The sequence below is a fragment of the Cyprinus carpio genome, chromosome B18, assembly GCF_018340385.1.
Source record: "Cyprinus carpio isolate SPL01 chromosome B18, ASM1834038v1, whole genome shotgun sequence".
Lineage (NCBI taxonomy): Eukaryota > Metazoa > Chordata > Actinopteri > Cypriniformes > Cyprinidae > Cyprinus > Cyprinus carpio.
The window spans coordinates 1,919,438-1,941,279 of record NC_056614.1 but is presented as its reverse complement, the minus strand read 5'-3'; the positions used below and the strand labels follow the sequence as shown (position 1 = coordinate 1,941,279).

Below are 21,842 nucleotides of genomic sequence, written 5' to 3'. Positions count from 1 at the left end.
CAACAGGAGAACTTCATCTTGTGTTATTTCAACAAAGACAAACTACACAGCAAATTCCATGCACTTTACATGTGCTTTAGTATGTTAGTCGACACATTTAATAAGCATAACAAAATATTATGAAAACAGTTTAAAATTTACTTTAAAGTAAAAAAAAAAAAAAGTCTACTTAAGTGTGTTAAGAAACAAATGTATCTCTCTTTAAGCACACCTAAATTATTTTGTTAATATCTTGTCTGCAAGAGTAGTTTTTAAAATGATACTTTTAAGATACAATAAAAATTTAACAATAAATAAAATTAAACAAAATTACTCAACTATAATTTACATTTTATAAGGGACATTTATAATTGTTATTTACATTTACATACTTTAAAGCCATTTCTATTTAAACTTGTACTATTTATATTTGTAAGTAGTAATTACACATTTGTAATGATGAAGTTGCAAATTTTTACATTTTAGATGTAATATCAAATAACACTACAGTTAAAATTCTAATCAAGTACTTTACATGTGCTTTAGTATGTTAAGTGAAAAAAGTGTATTTCTTTAAAGCAAGGCACACAATTATTAAACAGGGTAATTTTAAATGTACTTCAAAGTAAATAAAACAATTTAAGTGCATTTTGAAAGTGTACTTATGTGTGTTAAGGAATAAAGTCAGTGTCTTTTTTAAATTCACTTCAATGGCCTTTTATTTCATTAATATTATATTATCTGCAAGTACAGTGTTTTAAAATATACTTTTAAGATTTGCAGTATGCTACAAGCGCACTACTGGTTCACAAGCTTTGTGTGAGATCAAAATTTAAGACATAATTCACTGAAATGGACTCAGTTGAAAAAAAAATAAAAACTCCATTGGAGTTTTACATTTTTGTTTTTAAATCGAGCCAGAAACGTTGAGGGTCAACCGGGACAGCGCTAGAACCTCAACTTGTGGTATTTAAACTAAGACAGACAAATTACGCAGTAAATTCCAACTGCTTTGATATTCCTCCAAACATTTTCTGAGAAATATTGCTGGTGGTGTGGGTGGGACGGGGTCCTTGAGGAACAGTTGGACTCTTTGTGTAAAAACCAAATCATGTTGTTTCAATATTCTGTATTAACACACTGTAATGTTCTCAGTGCTGTCCTCCAGCCTTCTTCCGCCCACTCTTTGCCCATACTTTTGCATTAAAGATGTTCATTCCAGTGCAGTTGTTTTAAAGGATAAGTGCATTCTCTGAATGTCGGAAAGGTTTCTTACCTGAACCAAAGTATGGGCATAACTCACACTTCTTCCCCCAGGCTTTGCCCACTCGACTGCAGCAGCAGATCTGTTTGGTGATGTTCCTCAGGATGGGCAGAGAACAGGAGCCCTGGTTCAGGATACGGAAACACTGGTCCTTCTCCAAGGAGATCACCTTTTGCGCTGTGAGGGGGAAAATAATATAAAATAACATCACATAGGGATACAGGTATAGGGACACGAATCTCAACATGCAGCAGACCGTGCATGCAAGTACAGTACAAATGCATTCATTTATGAACATGAAAGAATAGAGATGATTCTTCATATTTACTGCTGCTTTAAATGGTCTTAAAAAGGGACAGTTCACTCAGAAATATCAATTCTGTCATCCTTTCTCCCTCGTGTCATTTGCAACATTATGACTTTCTTTCTTGTGCGGAACACAAAAGCAGGAGTTTAGAGGAATGATCATGCTGCTCTTATCCATACAACAAAAGCATACAGTGACCATAAAGGTATCAGTAAAATCAGTCTATAGCTAAATAACTCATACTCTAAATCTTAAGTCCCCAGCCATACCCTTGCGGAAAAGAAATACATTTTAGCATACTTTTTTAAAAAAGAGTACTTATTACAGAAACAATAATACTTTAAAAGAACAGACTTAAGTGTGAACGGAATGTAAAGTTTACAAACACTTCACTGCATGTCATTTACAGTAGATTTGAAAGGAAAATTATAATAAATGCAACTGTGTGTATACACATTTACATTTAAAACAATTTTAATTTAATTATAAATAATACAAAATACATTTTAAAAATCATATTAATTAAAATGGTTTTTATTTTTATTTTAAATCAAGAATTTTCAGTAAAGACATTTTATTTTTCAAGCGTAGTTGAACTTACAGTAAGAGTGCTTTTTCGACCCATTTAATTGGACTTAAGTACAACATTTTTTAAAATATTATTAAAACATAATTATTTATAATGTACTTGACAGTAAAACTTTAAATTTGGCATTTTTACACCTTTTAAAATGCAGTTAAATATGTTAATAAACAGTCATGGAAGTGTCTCTGATTAAGTGCACCCAACTGGCAATTTATTTCATTATTAATATATAATATATATATATATATATAATATATATATATATATATATATATATATATATATATATATATATATATATACAATTTAAAAGCTTTAACAATTTAAGACATCATTCACTGAAATTTTACCTTTAAACAAACAGATAAAAGAGTGCTGAGAGAAAGTTTTTAGTAAACTTTAAAAAAAAAAAAAAAAAAAAAAAATTCATGGTGTTGATTGGAGCTTAACAGTATTAATCACTGTCTATTTTTTATTGAATGGAAAAAGAGCAGCTTGGACATTGTACAAAACATCTCTGTTTGTGTTCCACAGAAGAAAGACAATAATATGGGTTTGAAACTAAAAAAGGTTTGTCAAACTTTTTTTTTTTTTTTTTTTTTTGTGAACTATTCCTTAAAGTTGGTTGTGTTTGTTATTGACGTCATACTTACGCAAATCTACCTCAAAAAAGTTCTAAAGAGATAAATATTTCTGCTACACATTTTACACTGACATCATTCGTTACACTTGGCGCTTTGATTGGTTTAGCAGCACAAACAAAGTTTAAAGGAGAGCCAGGCATACAATAATCAGCCACAGAGCCACTGGAAATGACATACAGATCAGCCCAAATCACTGCAGGGATATGCACATAATCACACATATACAGACCCAAACACAGCAGGAGACGTAGTTACACTTACCTGACTGACACACATGAAAATGCTCAGAGTCACATGAAGGCTTGACAAGATTCAGACAAGAAGAAAATCTGATTAAAACAGAGTCACAGAGTTTCCCAGATGCAAAAACTCAGGCAGAAAGAGGCAGCTCCCATCGACGGGAAAACACAGAAAAACACTGAGCGATCAGTCAGGACAGGCCTCGATGTAGGGATGCATATGCAGAGTCAGGACAAAGGGAAAAGTACAGCTCCAATCATCAGGCATCTCTCAAGCCGAGCACAGTAATGCCTGCTGGAATAGACAGAAGCAAACGCCACACAGCCAAAACCTCCACTCATCTGTGTTCACTTTGTAGTGTGGATCTGAAACTCATGCTTTGGTATAGTACCTGAAAATGCTCACCTCAGACCATTCAAGATACAAACGACTTTGTTTCTTCATCAGAGTTGGAGAAATGTAGCATTGCATCACTTGTTCATCAATGGATGCTCTACAGTGAATGGGTGCCGTCAGAATGAGAGTCTAAACAGCTGATAAAAACACCACAATAATCCACACGTAATCCACAGCACTCCAGTCCATCAGTTAACATCTGGAGAAGACAAAAGCTACGTGTTTGTAAGAAATGTTTACATTTAGTCATTTAGCAGATGCTTTTAGTCAAAGCGACTTACAAATGAAGCAATCAAAACCAACTAAAGAGAATAATAAGCAAATGGTATGACAAGTCTCGGTTAGCCTAATGCAGTACACATAGCAAGTATATATATATAGTTTATATATGTATATATATATATATATATATATATATATCTATATATATATATATATATATATATAGACCTGATTCAGGAAGCCTTATTATGGATTATGGACTTGTATTTTGGCAAGAAGCAATGGTTTAAAGTTGAAAACGTCTTAATGCTGGATGAGTTTCATCTTTTCTCTTCTCCAGATGTTAACTGATGGACTGGAGTGCTGTGGATTACTTGTGGATTATTGTTAATATTTTTATCAGCTGTTTGGACTCTCATTCTGACGGCACCCATTCACTGCAGAGCATCCATTGCTGAGACACTGATGCAATGCTACATTTCTACAAATTTGATGAAGAAACAAACTCATCCTAATCTTAGGCCTCGTTTACACTGCAGGTCTTGATGCCCAATTCTGATTTGTTGCCTATATCTGATCTTTCCGACTGTAGGTTTACACCTTCTTTCAGTTGTGACCCATATTCCATTCATGTGTCCATCTCGAAATATCCGAATGCATGCATTTTGTTTTCCCTGTTTACATGATCATATAACACATCAGATCTGTCACATACGAGCAAAAAAATCGGAATTGGGTCACATTTAACTGACAGTGTAAACGAGGCCCAGATGGCCCGAGTGTGAGCACATTTTTGTCAAATTTCCATTTTTGGGAGAATTATTGCTTTATGTCTGTGTATGACTGAAGGCTGTAGCTGTGTGGTTTGGCTGTCCTGCCATATTCCCGCCGCCGCTCTCCTCTCAGGTGACGCCGTGGTGTCCGACAGCCCCGTACTTACAGATGCAGATCCCATGAGAGGCGTCCAATAAGTAGCCCTCTTTGCAGACACAACTGTAGCTCCCTCGGGTGTTAACACAGTTCCCGTTTTCACAGAAACCCGGCTGCAAACACTCGTTAATATCTACACCAGAGGAGGAAACATGACTGTCATACCCTGATGTGTTGGATTGTTCATGCTGTGAAAAAGAAGTGTGCTTGTAGTGTGCTTAACACACTTAAGTAAACTTGGATGGATAACTGAGACTGATTGTGATTGAAAAAATCAGAAGAACCAATGAAGAACTGCATTTAGTGGCATTTCATTGAACAGTTCTTTCTTAGTGTGAAAAACATTTTAATAATTTAAAGAACCCTTTTCTACTATAAATAACCTTTTGTACAGGTGAAAGTTTCCATGGATGTTAAAGGTTGTCCATCAATGCCAACAGAGGACTTTTAATTTGAAAAGTGTACATGCACTTTTCAGTACTTATGTAAGGATACCTTGCACTGTGGTGTACAATGTTATTACCTCAAATGTAGCAAATACAGGAACCATTAATGTTACATAATGACAGAATGAATCTGTGGTTTGAAGAAGCAGGAGAGGAAATGTAGCAGAGAGAGAGATATGTAACAAATCTGAAGTTGTCATTATTTGACCCTGTGACCACCTCTGGCTCTGTCTTGATAAACTGATTTTACAGTGTGTTTATCAAGCCATCTGGTCTGCCGTTACGGTCAGGATAAAGATTAGAAAACAATGCTGTAGATTCTCCTCCGGGGAAGGTGGTCTCTGGATTTCACACATACTAACAAACTGGGAAAGATTCATTCCGTCATAATTACTACCATGTGAGAAAACCTGGAGTTTACAGCTATGTAAGGATTTTTTTTTTCTCCTTTAAATTAAGCTGGACATGCTCCTCGTACGTATTTCAAAAGCCAAACCGATGATATGTGTCAAACTGTAATTCAAATAACTCCATGGTGGTCAAAAGATGTAAGTAAATAAATAAATAAAACTTTTCAAAAATAACATAAAAATAAATAATAACATTTTAAAGAATAAATAAAAATAAAATAATAATCAATAAATAAACAAACATATCTTAAATATATTTTAACTATAAAATTATGCTATAATAAAGTTATACAATTTATTATAATCTTCTATATATTTTATAGAAAACACAATTTTCTATAAATTATAATGCATGCATTATGAAATTAAATATAGTCAATTTCTATTCACATTTTGGGATTTGGACATGCAATAGATCAAACAGACTCATCTCACATTTCACGCAGAAATATGGCACATTATGGAAATAAAATGGGTTGTAAATGCAAACTTCAACCCTTTTCTCAATGTGGATTGTGCTTTGTTAGTCACTTTGAGTAAAACGGTCAGTTAAATGTCTACTTATCATATCAGCTCCACAGCACTAAAGCAGCATGAACTACACAAGCAAGACTAAACTAGATGTGTGCAGCAACCATTAAACCGTCTTTAGAGACTGATGCATTTGGCTGACCTCTGGATGAAGGAAGGAAGAACAAAGTGTTTGTTTGCATGTTCCTGAAATGTGTTTTGGCCCACGAGAGATAATGGCGAGCGCTAGGATCAATCTAGCACAGGAGGACGGGGCGAGGACTCTTACCCACACACTGAGTCCCGTTGACCCTCTCGAAGCCTTTCGGGCAGCTTCCCTGTCCATTAACAGTGTTTCCTGGTGAGATAAGAGCATATCAATCTCGAGCAGGACGTACGGACACATCTGTCAAACTGCAGCTAGTTTAATAATGCGTGCGAAAGGAAAATCAAACTGAGAAGGAGGAAAAACATGCAGATAATTAACAAGTGATTCATCAGCAAGACCGGAGGCTGAAACAAATACAATAACACAAAACATCCTGACACTATATTTCATTAAGCCGCATTCTGGCTTTGTTCTTACATGTGAGAATATGTAGCTTATGTGCATGCATATACTGTACATAACTTAATGTAAAGCTTTACAGTTCAGCATTAAATACAGAGTGATTTGTTTATTTATAAGGCAACCCTTGAGAAAAATTATTTTTACTTCATTCATTTCAAAAATTACTTTTATTTTTAATTAATGTCATATTATCTGCAAGTACAGTAAAAAAAAAAAAAAACCTTTAAAGATTTGAAGTTCACTTTAAGTAAACATTCAATACAATTAAGTACACTTTTTTTCACAAGTGAAAGTGTGTTCCCTTTTTTGTTTCTTTCACAACAAAGTCTTCCAGCATGTTCAGGCATACTTTCCAGAGTGCTTCACAGAAAGGAAAAATAACTATTTGTCCCTGTGAGGTTAAATATTTGTGGCTCTGGGGAGCCAGAGATCCCGAAGCTTGTAACAGACGGCTCTATTGTTCCAGTCATTATTCAGCACAGGGTAAAATGATTATATAACCGTGTGCTTAACATTATCATCCACTCAGGGTCGCCAAGCAGTTATGAAAATATAACCTTAGCAAATGTTTCTCTGCACTAAGAACAACAGCAAAAAAAAAAAAAAAAAAAAAAAAAAAAAATTCTGAAACATAGTTATGAGATTTTAACTAAAATCTAACATAGAACACATTTTCTTGATTTGAAACACAGCAGTTCTCACTATCAACTAGTTGCTTATTAGCATGCATATTACCAGCATATTGACTGTTTATTAGTACTTATAAAGCACATATTAATGGCTTATTCTGCATGATCATATTTTAGATCCTGTAATCTAAACTATCTTAATTACAAATTAAAAGTTTACTGAGGATAAAGTCACAGTTAGTTAATGGTCAGAATTGGTCCCTAAATGTATTAACTAAAATAACATAGTTATAAAAAAAAAAAAAAAATAGAGAGAGAGAGAGAGAGAGAAACACTACATTATTAAAACTTTAACTAAGATTAAAATGTAAAAAAAAAAAAATTCTAGGCCAAAATATCAACAAAAATATAATATTAAATCAATGATACTAAAATAGTGATCAGATCAATTGCATTATTAATAAATGCTTTTCTCTATAAAAACCCTCTTAAATGATTTTTCATTTTTTTTTTAATTTCTAGTTACAATATCATCATATTTATTGTATTTACTTATTTATCCAACAGCTATATATATATAGTTACATTTTTGTTATATGTGCTAATTTTGCTATATACTCTCATTGTGACAACTTACACACAGCTTACCCCACAGTGTTACAAAAAGCTGCACGAGAAAGACTGCATGTTTTGATCTGCATTAACATATCAAAAAACCTAAAAAATCATTTCTGGGTAAACTATCCCTTTAAATTTTAATCTATTCCTCATATAAATCTTTTGCATATTGCATATCCCGTTGTGACAACTTACCCCATATACAGCAGTATAACAAACTGTATGGTTTGTATCTGCATGAAGTTCTCCAAAAAATCATGGATTATGTCACTGCATGTCACTATATTTAATAAATGATAGGGGTGCTGAAGTCAGTTTCTATTAAAGGTTGCAGCATTCATCAAGTGGATGAGGAATGTAAATACGTTGTAATGTTTAGCCAGAGAGCTGATGCAGGGCTAATGGCGACACCTCGACTGTCGCAATAATAATATAGTTGCAGGACTTAAATGAGACGTCTGCCAGAGAACTCTTAAAGCTATATTTATCTCCTGAAGTCATGCAGCAACTGCTGTACTTTCTGTTTTACAAGACAGACATGTGTTTTACCAGCCAGCTGAACTAATATCACCGGTGTTTTGTTGCCTCTTTGTGCTCTAAGTACAAACTGTGCAGCTGTAATCGCTCAGATGATTTATAGTTGTAACCCTCCAGGCCTGTCTGACAGTACTGACATACTCCATGTGCAGACTCTCACCTAAGACTGCGGGACAGAGCGTGCATTCGTTGATGCCCCAGGCCTTCCCAACACCCCGGCAGCACATCTCCTGACTCCTCAGACCAGGTAACGGAGAACTGCACTGTGGGGCAGAGCAGAAAACACACAATCCTTCACTTATCCATTCACTCAAACGACTGAATTGGGCATGTAGTGAAGTGTTAAAGAATAAGTCCACTTCCAGAATAAAAAAAAAATGCCCCCATGTCATCCAAGATGTTCATGTCTTTCTTTCTTCAGTGGCAAAGAAATTAAGTTTCATTCCAGGACTTTTCTCCATATAGTGGTGCTCAACAGATTGAAGGTTAAAAATGCAGTTTCAATGCAGCTTCAAAGAGCTCTACACGATCCCAGCTGAGGAATAAGGGTCTTATCTAGCCAAACAATCGGTCATTTTCTGAAAACAAATAATATTTATACACTTTTTAACCATAAATGCTCGGCTTGCTCTAGTGCTGCGATGCGAGTCTTCACACATAACGTAACCGTAATCGTGTACGGTTAGTTCTTCATCTTTGTACTTTGATTAAAAACACCATCTCATTTTCTCCTCCAACTTTAAAATCAACCGACATCGTTGTTTTAACTTTTTGTAAAGGGCATTTTTTTTGCATGTTGGCCTTATAAAAAACCACATCGCAGACACCACCTAATAAACACGCAAACCTCACAACATCACCTAATAAAGACGCACATCGCAGAGCTAGAGCAAGCCAAGCATTTGTGGTAAAAAGGGTATAGATATTATTTGTTTTCAGAAAATGATCGATTGTTTGGCTAGATAAGACCCTTAATCCTCGGCTGGGACCGTGTAGAGCTCATTGAAACTGCATTTTTAACCTTCAATCCGTTGAGCACCACTGAAGTCCACTATATGGAGAAAAGTCCTGGAATGTTTGAATCTTGGATGACATGGGGGTGAGTAAATTATCAGGAAGTTGCAAACAGTTGCAAACAGTGTTAATGGGATAACACATTACAAGCAATGCTCATGTATTCAGATTACATTTTTCCAAGTAACTAGTAAAGTAACGCATTATTTTTCATTTACAAGAAAATACCTGAGGCTTATTCCTTTGACTTTTGGTGTGAAAGGGCTATTACTTTTGCCAAAAATAGAACATTTTCATTTTAAAAACATACAAGCAAGCCCAGCCCAGATGAGAAAAAGTAATGCAAAAGTAATGTAACACATTGCTTTCCATAAAAAGTAAATAAGTAATGTAATTAGTTACTTTTAGGGAGCAATGCAGTATTGTAATGCATTACTTTTAAAAGTAACCTTATCCAATACTGGTTGCAAAGTTGCTTGGTGTTGATTTTAGATTGTCTAAAGTAGACATTTTCACAATTTGCTCATGTTGACTTTAGCCACTGACTTCCATGCTATTTTTTCCCCTATACTATGTAAGTCAATGGTCAGCAATTTTTTTTTTTTTTTTTACTGAAATTATTCAAAATATTGTGTATTTTGTGTCCAACAAAAGGAAACTCATAAAGGTTTAGACCGACTTGAGGGTGTGTAAATGAAAACAGAATTCTGTGTTTTTTTTTTTTTGGTGAACTATCCTTTTAAATTTCAATCTATTCCTCATATTAAGCTATTGCATACTGACTTCTTTTATTATGCAGTCTTGTCTCTTGAGAAAAAGTGTGCTGAATAAGCACTTGTAGTTTACTTTAAATCTTAAAAGTATATTCTTAAAAAATACTTTCAGAAACCATAACATTAAAAAAATATAAAATGCCACTTAAGTGCAAAAAGAGACACTTTCATGACTGTTACTCAACACATTTAAGTACTTTTTTGTGTGTGTAAAAACAGTGCACTTTGTAATAATATCAAATTAAAAGTTTTACTTTAAAGAGCTTTTTAAATCATTTGAATAATCTTTTGCTGTGTTTTAAAGAAGTAAACAGTAATTTTGATGTGCTGACTAACATACTAAAGCAAATGCAACTTTTAACTGTTATTTGATATGACACTTAAAGTTAATATATTTTAAATATTCTAATCTGCAACTTCATCATTACACACGTATTTACATTCACAATAATAAAATGCATTTCCAGTATATTTTATTTTACCATAAATGCTCAATAACTAACGTATTTCAAAGACAATAGAAATAATTATGAAATTACATATACCACTTAAGTGAGTTAAAAAAAGCGCTCTTGCATTTATTATGAATTTAAACAATACATTATTTAATTGTAAATAACATGCAATTAAATATCTGAAAACACTGCATTTAGTTAATTACTTTTTAGTATATTCCTAAAGAATATAATTTCCATAAGTACTTTTTGTTCCTTTTGGGGAGCTTGACAGTCTTTGGTCTTTATTCATTATGTCATTATGTTGAATTACTACTATTGTGTTCCATAGAAAAATGCATATTTCCAGCAACAAACATTTGAACAAATGATGAATTTTTATTTTTGTAAGACAAATCTCTTAAACCCCAAGCTGCTCCAGGGGAATCCTGCTATAGTAAGAGTACTTTGGCTAAACAATCTTGGATGAACACACTTCAGCAGTCGGAAGAGGTTTTCACGACACTGGCTAACCTTGAAGTTCAGCATGATCACATGATAAACAAATCATACTCAATTCATCCAGCATAGTCCAGACAAGCTCGAGTCCTGTTCCTACTAGAACTGAACCAGATGCTCTAAAGCTAAAGCAAACGAGGAATGCAAACAGAAGAGCTTTAAGCTGACCTGTCCGTTGCGCACTTCTCTGAAGCAGTATTTGAAGCCGGACGTCTCGGTGTAGACTGAATCCCCGCGGATGGTCTGGGCTTGAACCCTCGGCGACGGCACCTCGGCTCTCTCTCCCCGCAGCTGGTGAGGATGGGCCCCTGAGAGCCCCGCGGACCAGGTCACGGTTTCTGAGTGCTCGTGGACGGTGGGGCCGTAGCCCACCTTCAAGACCTGGTGGATCTTCACACTGGCCTCTGGAGGATGCTGGACTCGCACCTTCACCATTGGGGACGCTGACAGACAGAGAGACCGGATCAGACAGAAACACACTGAAGAAATCAAGAGTTCTTCCACTCAATAATGAAAAGTATAAAAAAACATATTTTACCTAAAAATAATGCAAATTACCAAAACAACGTAATATGCAAATTAACAAAAAAACATTTAAATGACGTACTGTGTTTATTAGCAAAATTACAATTTATGGACAATTTATGACAATTTACAGCGATGGAAATAACCAATTTTGGAATAAAATTGCAGACTCGTTTTTTTCTCGCTGAAGCTCATAGCCAGCATTTTATGCATTGTTAATGTGTCCCTGGAGCACACAACCAGTCTTAAGTCGCTGGGGTATATTTGTAGCAATAGCCAAAAATACATTGTATGGGTCACAATTATTGATTTTTCTTTTATGCCAAAAATCATTAAGACATTAAAGGGATAGTTCACCCAAAAATGAAAATTGATGTTTATCTGCTTACCCCCAGGGCATCCAAGATGTAGGTGACTTCATATCTTCAGTAGAACACAAATTATGATTTTTAACTGCAGCAGTTGCAGTCTCTCAGTCGTACAATGCTTGGCAATGGTAACCGAATCTATGAGAGAAAAAAAAAAAAAAAAAAAAAAAACATGCACAGAAAAATCCAAATTAAACCCTGTGGCTCGTGACGATACATTGATGTGTAAAGACACAAAACAATCAGTCTGTGCAACAAACTGAACAGTATTTATATGTTGATTTTTTTTTTACCTCTGATTCACGCAATGTCCGAACTGTTAGAACTCTTGTGAACGCGCTTCACAGCAGCCTGCATCATCTTCTTTTATATATATTATATATAGGTGGCAGTAATGCACTTATATGTCTGCGATCCGCCATAAAACAAAAATAAGAAGATGATGCAGGCTGCTGTGAAGCACGTTCACAAGAGTTCTAACAGTTTGGACATTGCGTGAATCAGAGGTAAAAAAAACCCGATATAAATACTGTTCAGTTTCTTGCACAGACTGATCGTTTTGTGTCTTTACACATCAATGTATCATCACGAGCCACAGGGTTTAATTTGGATTTTTCTGTGCATGTTTTTGTTTTTTTTTTAAAGATTCTTTGACCATTGCCAAGCATTGTACGACTGAGAGACTGCAACTGCTGCAGCTAAAAATCATAATTTGTGTTCTACTGAAGAAATAAAGTCACCTACATCTTGGATGCCCTGGGGGTAAGCAGATAAACATCAAATTTTCATTTTTGGGTGAACTATCGCTTTAAGTAAAGATCATGTTCCATAAAGATATTTTGTAAATTCCCTGCTGTAAATATATCAAAATTTAATTTTTGATTAGTAATATGCATTGCTAAGAACTTAATTTGGACAAATTTAAAGGCAATTTTCTCAATATTTTGATGTTTTGCAGCCTCCGATTTGAGATTTTCAAATAGTTGTATCTCGGCCAAATATTGTTCTCCTAACAAACCATACATCAATGGAAAGATTTTTTATTCAGCTTTCAGATGATGTGTAAATTTCTTGAAAAATTGACCCTTATGACTGGTTTTGTGGTCCAGGGTCACATACAAAACCTGTTCAGCAGCAGGTGAGGGACAAAAGCAAATATAAATGAATAATAGACCGTTTTAATCCCACACAGCATGCTTGTAAACATCACAAAGAGCGTTTATGGTCATTCCTTGCACACATTAATGAATATCCGGCCCTCTGGCATCACAGGTCATGTTCTGACTCTGTGCACTGAACCCCTAGTCCTGGAAATGACACTAAATCAGTCTCACATACTCAGGACAGAGCAAAAGAAGAATTAATGTGTTTACTGTTTCTCTCATAAACAGGCCGATGATCCAGAAATAACAGCGAGAGAAAGAGAAAGGCATAGAGAGCATCCGAGTCTGGATCTCTGCAAACAGAAGACTCATTCTCCTGAAGCGTGTTCGAGCTGTGAGTCACCATTACCTCCTGCCTCTCACAGATTAAACTTGGCAAAGCACTTGTCCAATTTTCCTCCGAGAGAAACCCCTCCTCGCCAAACAGGCGCTAAATACAATGTCGGCACTTTCCAGTCCTCTGCGTTTCATAAAAGATGATTTGAGGTCTAAAGAATATGAAAACAGCTCTGTGATAATAGAGGCCTAGAAAAGACAGGCACAACATGGGCCTTATTTGTTTGGACGAACATCCCTGCAAACCCATCTGGGAACATCAGGTTCAATTTGGGATTCAGATTGTTACATAACAGTGCAGACGGTGTTTAGTGCTCATAACCCCAATCCAAGTCACTGCTTGCACAATAAGAGTGCTTTTTAGTTTGAAAGCTTTAGGGTTTACTGGCATCTTGCACTGAAAATAATAAAGTAGTGTAGCATTAAAAAAAAAAAGTGTAGCATTTCCCCTAAAATGTTTAAGCTGGTTATTTTTTACTACCATTTATATATATATATATATATATATATATATATATATATATATATATATATATATATATATATATATATATATATATTTGTTCTCGTTTTCTGAAACAATGTTTTCAAATTAAGTGAATTTATGCTTGAAACAAGAAGAAGAAGAAGAAGAAGAAGAAGAAGAAGAAGAAGAAGAAGAAGAAGAAAAGAGAAAACACCTGCCAATGGGGTCAACAAATAAACTTTATTATTTGGGGAAATTATTCTTACCTTATTAAGCATTTAAGCATGAAATTTAAGCAAAGACCCAATATCTTAAGTCATGTTGCTTTTCAAGTAAATGTATCTTGTTTTAAGAATGCTTAGATTTCAGCAGTGTTAGGGGTAATGCATTACAAGTAACGCGAGTTACGTAATCAGATTACTTTTTTCAAGTAACTAGTAAAGTAACGCATTACTTTTTAATTTACAAGAAAATATCTGAGTTACTTTTTCAAAAAAGTAACACCAGTTACTTTGTATTCCCATTTTTTGACTGACAAGCCTCCTGTTCCCATATTGGGAGAAATCGGAAGTATGGAGGCGTTGTGTGCGCTGTGTGAACATGATGTTACTGTAGTTCTAGACTAAATGTGAATGTGCATTAATTCATCCCACTCACAAAAAAAACAAAACAGATTTAGTATTCATCAAAATTAATCAAAACAGTGAAATGCAAACTCAGAATATGACGCAAACCTGCAATAACTAAATATATTAAATAACACAAATGTATCTATTCCCATTTTATTAACAGTGTCTTTGCTGCTGACCTTTAATGATCCAGTTCAACCATACTAATAATCAAAAATGACTTTAGATAAACTGACAATTGTGCTTCATTGTTTTTTTTTTATTGCTGAAGAGTGTTGAACCTTCTTCTCCTGTGTTCTACTGTACAGACCTGAATTTACTTTTCCTTCAGCCTGAGGTTTATTCATTACACTTTTTGGTGTGAAAGGACTTTTACATTTGCTATAAATAGAACTTCTTATATTAAAAACAATCAAGCCCTGCTCACATTTAAAAAGTAACGCAAAAGTAATGTAACACATTACTTTCCATAAAAAGTAACTAAGTAACGTATTTAGTTACTTTTTTAGGGAGTAATGCAATATTGTAAGGCATTACTTTTAAAAGTAACTTTCCCCAACACTGGATTTCAGTTAAGAATTAACATTGGTTCCAACCACGCAAGTTTTCGATGAGGTTTATGAATATCTGTTGTACCCTGTTTTAATGACAGAACATAATTAGTTAATAATGCTTTTGGGAAACATCTCCCAAAATGTTAATTCATGTTGTGTATATGCTTTAGTTCTTAAAAATATCTTCAATTCACCCTTTCACATATTAAGGCCTTAAAAGGTCTTAAGTCAGAGCATACTATCTTAGTAATAAATGTTGAATGCACTGCAAAAAATGTATATCTTCCTTAGTATTTTTGTTTCCCAATAAATTCTTAAATTAAGATACAATACATTTACTTAAGATGCAAACCGAATATACAAAGTCTTGTTATCGGAGACAAAATTAAATGTCACTTGTCGTTTATGCTTAAAACAAGAACGAACGTCTGTCAATGCAGGGACAGCTTTTGAATTAAGTAGATTTTTCAGAGCCCACAGGAAGATATAAGTTTTTGTTTTACTCAAAAACTCAATTCATTTTGATCAGTTTTTCATAAAACAAGACCTCTTGTCTTATATTAATTTTCTTCTCAAGAAAATAGTTCTTTATTTAAGAATCTTTAGACATTTGCACTGAAAAACAAGACAAAAATACTGAGGGAAAACAGCATTATATATACAGTGTACATACTGTGTGTACACTGTATATTGCTTGAATAGGTCTTTTAACTTTAACAAAAAAAGAAAAAAAAACTAAGATCTATTGGAAGATGTATTCACAAAAATGTATTTACATCAAGAGACATTTAAAGACATAATGACTTACTTTGTGTTCCATTTAATTTATTATTTAAACTTTTTACTAAAATTTACCTTCAAAACCCTGCTTAATTTCAGAACTAATGCACATTATTTAATATCAGTGTATGTGTGTATATACTGTATACTGTAGTATATATATATATATATATATATATATATATATATATATATATATATATATATATATATATATATATAAACAAGAGTATATTATAGCTAACATGAATCTAGCCCAAAAATCACTTACCACTAACTATTTATTAAACAACACCCAGGGCCCGGTTCCCCAAAACGTTCTTATCGCTAAGTAGTTATTAACCTATTCCTTAACCTCTCTCTTAATGTTATGGCACGATTCCCGACACGTTCGTACGCTAAAGATATCTTCTTTAAGTCACACATTCGTAAGGTTGGTCTGGACCATTCGTAAGCTCTCTCTTAGCGTTGTTTGAGCTCAAGATGCTAGTCGTCGCCACTGTGCAGCAGTCTTTAGAAATCAGCGCAGCGCAGTACAAGTCCAACTATGGTATGTTGACAATTGTGGCTCAAAATTGATTTTGTGTTATGGACATTTTAAGACTAATAATAAAATATGTTCGCAATGGATACAGGCCCAGGGGCATGTCTAGAGCATTTTAAATGGGGTCAAAAGAGGTTGGCGGGGAAAATTTCACGTTAAGAAAATATGTGAAAATGGGCATTAAGACTAGAGCACCCTCACTTATTTTAGAAGCACCATCAGTGATTATTTCTGGAACCTGGTTAATACACTTTTATTGCAAAAACTATATACAAAAACAACAAAATACAAATGCACTTAATAAAACAATTGAATAAATGGATATTTATAAGTTAAGCACTTAACTTAAATAAGAAGGCTATTAATAAAATAAATAACTAAGGCTGACTATAATCAGCTTGCTTCCATTTAATGAGATAAGCCTACTCCTCATCTGAGGTGGCACCTGGGGTGGCCGGTGAAGTATTTATGAAGTTGACTTTATTTGGTATCAGAACTAATATGGTGGTAATTAGCCGAGGCTATTTCGTAATGTCATTAAAGCGTTTAAATTGCCAATCACTTTTAATAATTAAAATCTGGCAAACAATTTGGCTCTAAATGGCTAAGATCTATAAAAGGGGTAAGAATGGTGGTGTCCAGTATGCGACCAACTAGGGCAGCGATTCAACGTGTCCCTTGTATTGAATCAAAGACGGCGCCGGCCGCAGAGCCGTTTAGTCCATGTAATTTTTTTTTATTCTGCAAAACTTAAGCCCTTTTGACATTTTGCCTGACGTGCTATATTAAAAAAAAAAATCGCCTCCCAAGACAACTCATTATGGAGCTGCTGGACCTTCTCAGACCTGCGCTTGCCAGGCTAACGGGTCGGAAATTTGCTTTAAGCCCTGAAGTCCAGCTGCTTGCAGCGCTAAGATTTTTTTGCTACAGAGAGCTTCATCGAGGTCGTGGGAGAGGGCTATGACCTAAGCAAGACCTCGGTATGGAGGTGCGTCCACACTGTCACCAACGCCCTTCTGCGCCATGCCGGGGATTACATCCGGGGAATTCTGGTTGTAAAGTACCTTACCATTAATATAAAAGTGTATTACATAATTTTTGGAAGTCGTTAAACCCATGTCAAGAAGCTGCACAAGTGGCACAACGGGATAAGGAGGGTGGATGATTAGCGAGGGATACCCGGTTCGTCTACCCGTCACAACATATCGTGTGAACATTTTACTGACAATTTGATAATTTAATTAATAGTCTATATTTTAAGGATAACTTAAACTATGTTAAAATAAATGTTACTGGAATAATTTGAGGAATGTTTCATTTGCATAGAACGTGTTGTCTTTCTTAACACAGTAATGCACCTTCGCGTGAAGTTGAAAATCGATTCCTGAGCGATCGATGCCAACTTATTCAGCACCTTCACTTGGGACACAAGCGCCTTTGTAACGTCGGACGTAAGCGGCAGCGTGTTAAGAAGCTTCCTAAGGGACACTTCGGGGAACACACTTAGGAACATAAACAACTTTGGTAAGATATATCTTTCGAGTCTTCTTAGCGCGCTAAGAGTGAGCGTTATCGGGGAACCGGGCCCAGAACACTTGCCCCATAGACTTCAACTTTAAGCCAGAATGATTGTCTATGATGACAACACGCCAGAGATGCAATCGATAAATCTCAACTTGTACTGAAACTGAAATATATTTCTTCAAAAGTTAATGCTAAATTAATCCAATCAACATTTCTGACACGTCGCAGGCCAGACTTGTCAGCGGTTAGCTCAACACATCAGGTCTCTCTACACAACTGGAACGGAAATTAGATTCACATTGTCTCTCCTGATCACGCCTCAGGTCTTGGTGAGGTTTTGTTGTTGTCGTATCTAATCAGCTTTGGAGCTTTGTTCATGTGTCTCTCTGCCAAAACCATGAGTTCACCTGACACTCCCTCATGAAATGACAGATGGAAACACATTTATCATGACTGCCTGATGAAATAAACCAACTCAAAAAATAAACCAGCGGCGTTCCATCAGCAGAGTCTGTAGCATGTCACCGAGCGACGGTTGAGAGATTGAGATTATGGGGTTAAATACCAGAGGTCAAAGGTCCTGTAAGGCGTTTATCTGTAAACACTCGGCTTCTTAGGAATGACGTGGAGTAAATAAAACACTTGAATAAACATCTTCTAAAATATTTGATCATATGCAATACTTTTTAGTAATTGAGGGATTGGTTTAGATTTTTATTTTATTTTTTTGTGCAAGATTAATGTCAAGTGGTATATTTGATAGTGTTTAATGCTTTCTAGGTTTCTGTTATGTTGTTTTTTGGGGGGTGACTATCATAGTGATGAATGGAGCATCTTTTGCGTATTTGGACCCTTTCCAGTAGTGACTGTATGATTTTGAGATTCAACTTTTTTTAGCATTTACTGAATTAGCTAGTTATAGCTAGTTTCCACTACTAAAAACATTTAAATTTGCGATTACACAATATTTTATTTTAATTTTTTAAGTTTATTCAAATAATGTTAAGAGTAATTAACAGGTATCAGTACAAAATAAAAACCTGCTTACTTAAACACTCAAACTTTGACTTTTTTTTTGCCAAGTTATTTGGGTTTACAGTCTAAATAACATCTGAAATTTAGTCTGGATTAATAATCTAATGCTAGTTTCTTGTGAAAAAGAAGTAGTACACTTTAAAAGAATATACTTAAGTGTGAATTTAAGTGTGAGTTTTTAAATATATTTGTAATTACACATTTGTAATGATTAAGTTTTAATTTAGTATTTTTTAAATATATTATCTATCAAATGTAATGTTGAATAACACACTACAGTTAAAATTATAATCCAGTACTTCACATGTGCTTTAAAATGTTAGTCAACACATCAAAATAAGTGGACTTCTTTAAAACATGACAAAAGAATATAAAAAAAAGTCAAAAAAATTCAAACTAAAGTAAAACTTTTAATTTGACATTATTAGAAAGTTTACTTTTTCTCTCTTTAAGTCACTTCAGTGGCCTTTCATTGCATTAATAATGTATTATCTGCAAGAACAATTATCTTATCAAATTATCAAAACGTACTTTTAAGATTTGAAGTACACAATTAAGCAGACTTATTTTTCACAAGGGTTGTGGGTAAAATGCGACTTGGCTATTTTTATGCAGATTTTTAAATTAATTTAATAAGACTGCAATTTGGACCTTCAACCTGTTGGCCCCCATTGAAGTCCACTATATGGAGAAAAATCCTGCAATGTTTTCCTCAAAAACCTTCATTTCTTTCCGACTTGGATGACATGGGGGTGAGTAAATGATCAGGACATTTTTATTCTAGAAGTGAATGAAAAACAAAGCTGATGACTGCACAACATACTAAATTCAGTCCCTGACAGAATAAACACACATTACTATGGGTATTAAATGTTGTGGTGTTGTTTCTTGTAGAATGAAACTGCAAAGAGCTACAGGAATGAGTTTGGTTTAGATGATCAACCTAAAATAAAGGAGATGACGATCTACTGAAGACCTGTGTTGCTCTTGAGTGACGCAGATTCATTTCTGGCTTTGACGTGTCCAGTCACTCTCCATTACCTCTGTCTAACAAAGAGCCAAACTCCCCAAAAATACATATATTAAAATGCCATCAGGTCTTAGTAAAGCCCAGAGCAGATTTCAGAGTAAAACTGTGGACATGGTGCTTTCCCTGATGTCATTCTGCCTCAACAAACCCACACACGAGACACATGATCTATTGAAGCACTGCGCTCACATATTCCAGGTGTAACTGACATCTGCGTCATGCATCAGCCGTGTTTCTGCTTTAATTCCTCACAGGACTCAGATGCGTCATTTATGGATCACAGCCAAATGAAAACAGAAAATAAATGTTGCCAGTCTGTGACACAGTCATTTTTCACCATCACAACAGTCTGGATCCATGTGGCCATGAGTTACACAACAGACTACAGCGCCAAAACACATATTACCTTCAATGAGAATCTTAAGCTAATTTTATGTATTTTAACACTGTAAAAGTTTTGATGAAACAGGGTGTGTTTGGTAAAATAGGGTCTTTTCTTCTGATTTTTGCTTAAATTGTTAAAATTAGCTGTACCCTTCTGAAAAAGATGCACACTTTTAAAAATCATACTACGATAATAATACACTTTAAAAATATATTTTTTTATATATTTGAATTGAAAACTTGTCAAGTTTTCAGACATTTAATAGCATGTTAATTGCAATCAAATAAAAATTAACTGTAGTTTAATTTTATACATTTGAATTTTAAATTTATATGAAAATGCAATTAGTTGAACGTAAGACTGATATTTGACCCACGTGCTGTAAGTAGTATTTAAGTGTATTTTGATATGTAATTTATTGCATTATTTTATATAAGGTCACGTATTTTGAACATATATTTAATTACACATTTCTAATAATGAATTTGCAATTTAAATACATTTAATAAAATATTATTTAAATGTAATTTTGAATAACACACTACAGTTAAAATGATGATAAAGTACTTTACATGCGCTTTAGTATGTTTCTCAAAACACAAAAAAGTGTACTTTAAAACATGACAAAAGATTATTAATATTTACATTTAAAATATTATCTAAAATGTAATTCAAAGTAAAACTTTTTAAAACTCTACTTAAGAAACAGTCATGACAGTACTAAGTACACTTAAGTGGCCTTTTATTTAACTTACATTATATTAATTGTTTTTTATGTACTTTTGAGATTTGAAGTACACTATAAGTGCACATTCACTACATTAAGCACACTTCTTTTTCACAAGGTCAAAACCATTTCACATGTTTCAAAATATTTGAAATACCGATATGTTTTTTAAATGTCTTTTAACTTCAGGTAGAACTTAAAAATTGTAATTCAAATAGTATTTAAAAATATTTATCTCAAACTGACATGACTGAACATCAGGTCCCCATCTGTGGGACAACATGCCCCTCCATAAATCAACGTGTGTTAAATGAACTGTGCTTTTTGTGAAACCACTGTGAGATACATTCAGTGAAAAACACAGATCCTCTCACCATTGGTGTTGATCAGCTCAGGCGTCTGCAGAGGCAGTATGTACTCAGATGTCATCGGCTGATTGGCTGAATCCACAGCACTTGTTGCCTGTTTCTCGATCTCATTGGTGGAGGCGGCGGTGGAGACGGGGATGTGGCAGAACTTCCCAGTGAAGTTGGGTGGGCAGAGACATTGATCCTTCTGTACGCACACTCCTCCGTTCTTACACAACATCGGACACACAACTGACGGGAGAAAGAACAGAGAAAGTGAGTAAAGAGCACAGAGAAAGAGAGCAAATCCCTGATGAATGACTTCATCCATCACTCATCAACTTTATACAATTATGCAATTATTGCTTTAAACCCACAACAGCTCAATAAGGTTCTGATG

At 34.5% G+C, this 21,842-nt stretch overlaps 1 protein-coding gene across 1 annotated transcript in view; it reads right to left on the bottom strand.

Annotated features, from left to right (window-relative positions):
• The window catches only part of LOC109078142 (latent-transforming growth factor beta-binding protein 4-like), an 86,801-nt gene that overhangs the window by 29,101 nt on the left and 35,858 nt on the right, over window positions 1–21,842 (bottom strand). The window contains exons 6-11 of the mRNA XM_042743412.1: window positions 21,470–21,694; window positions 11,198–11,472; window positions 8,450–8,552; window positions 6,224–6,292; window positions 4,579–4,701; window positions 1,256–1,420 (exon numbers count right to left, since the gene is read on the bottom strand). Of these exons, the coding sequence (XP_042599346.1) occupies window positions 1,256–1,420; window positions 4,579–4,701; window positions 6,224–6,292; window positions 8,450–8,552; window positions 11,198–11,472; window positions 21,470–21,694 (960 nt within the window). The remainder of the gene's footprint in view (window positions 1–1,255; window positions 1,421–4,578; window positions 4,702–6,223; window positions 6,293–8,449; window positions 8,553–11,197; window positions 11,473–21,469; window positions 21,695–21,842) is intronic.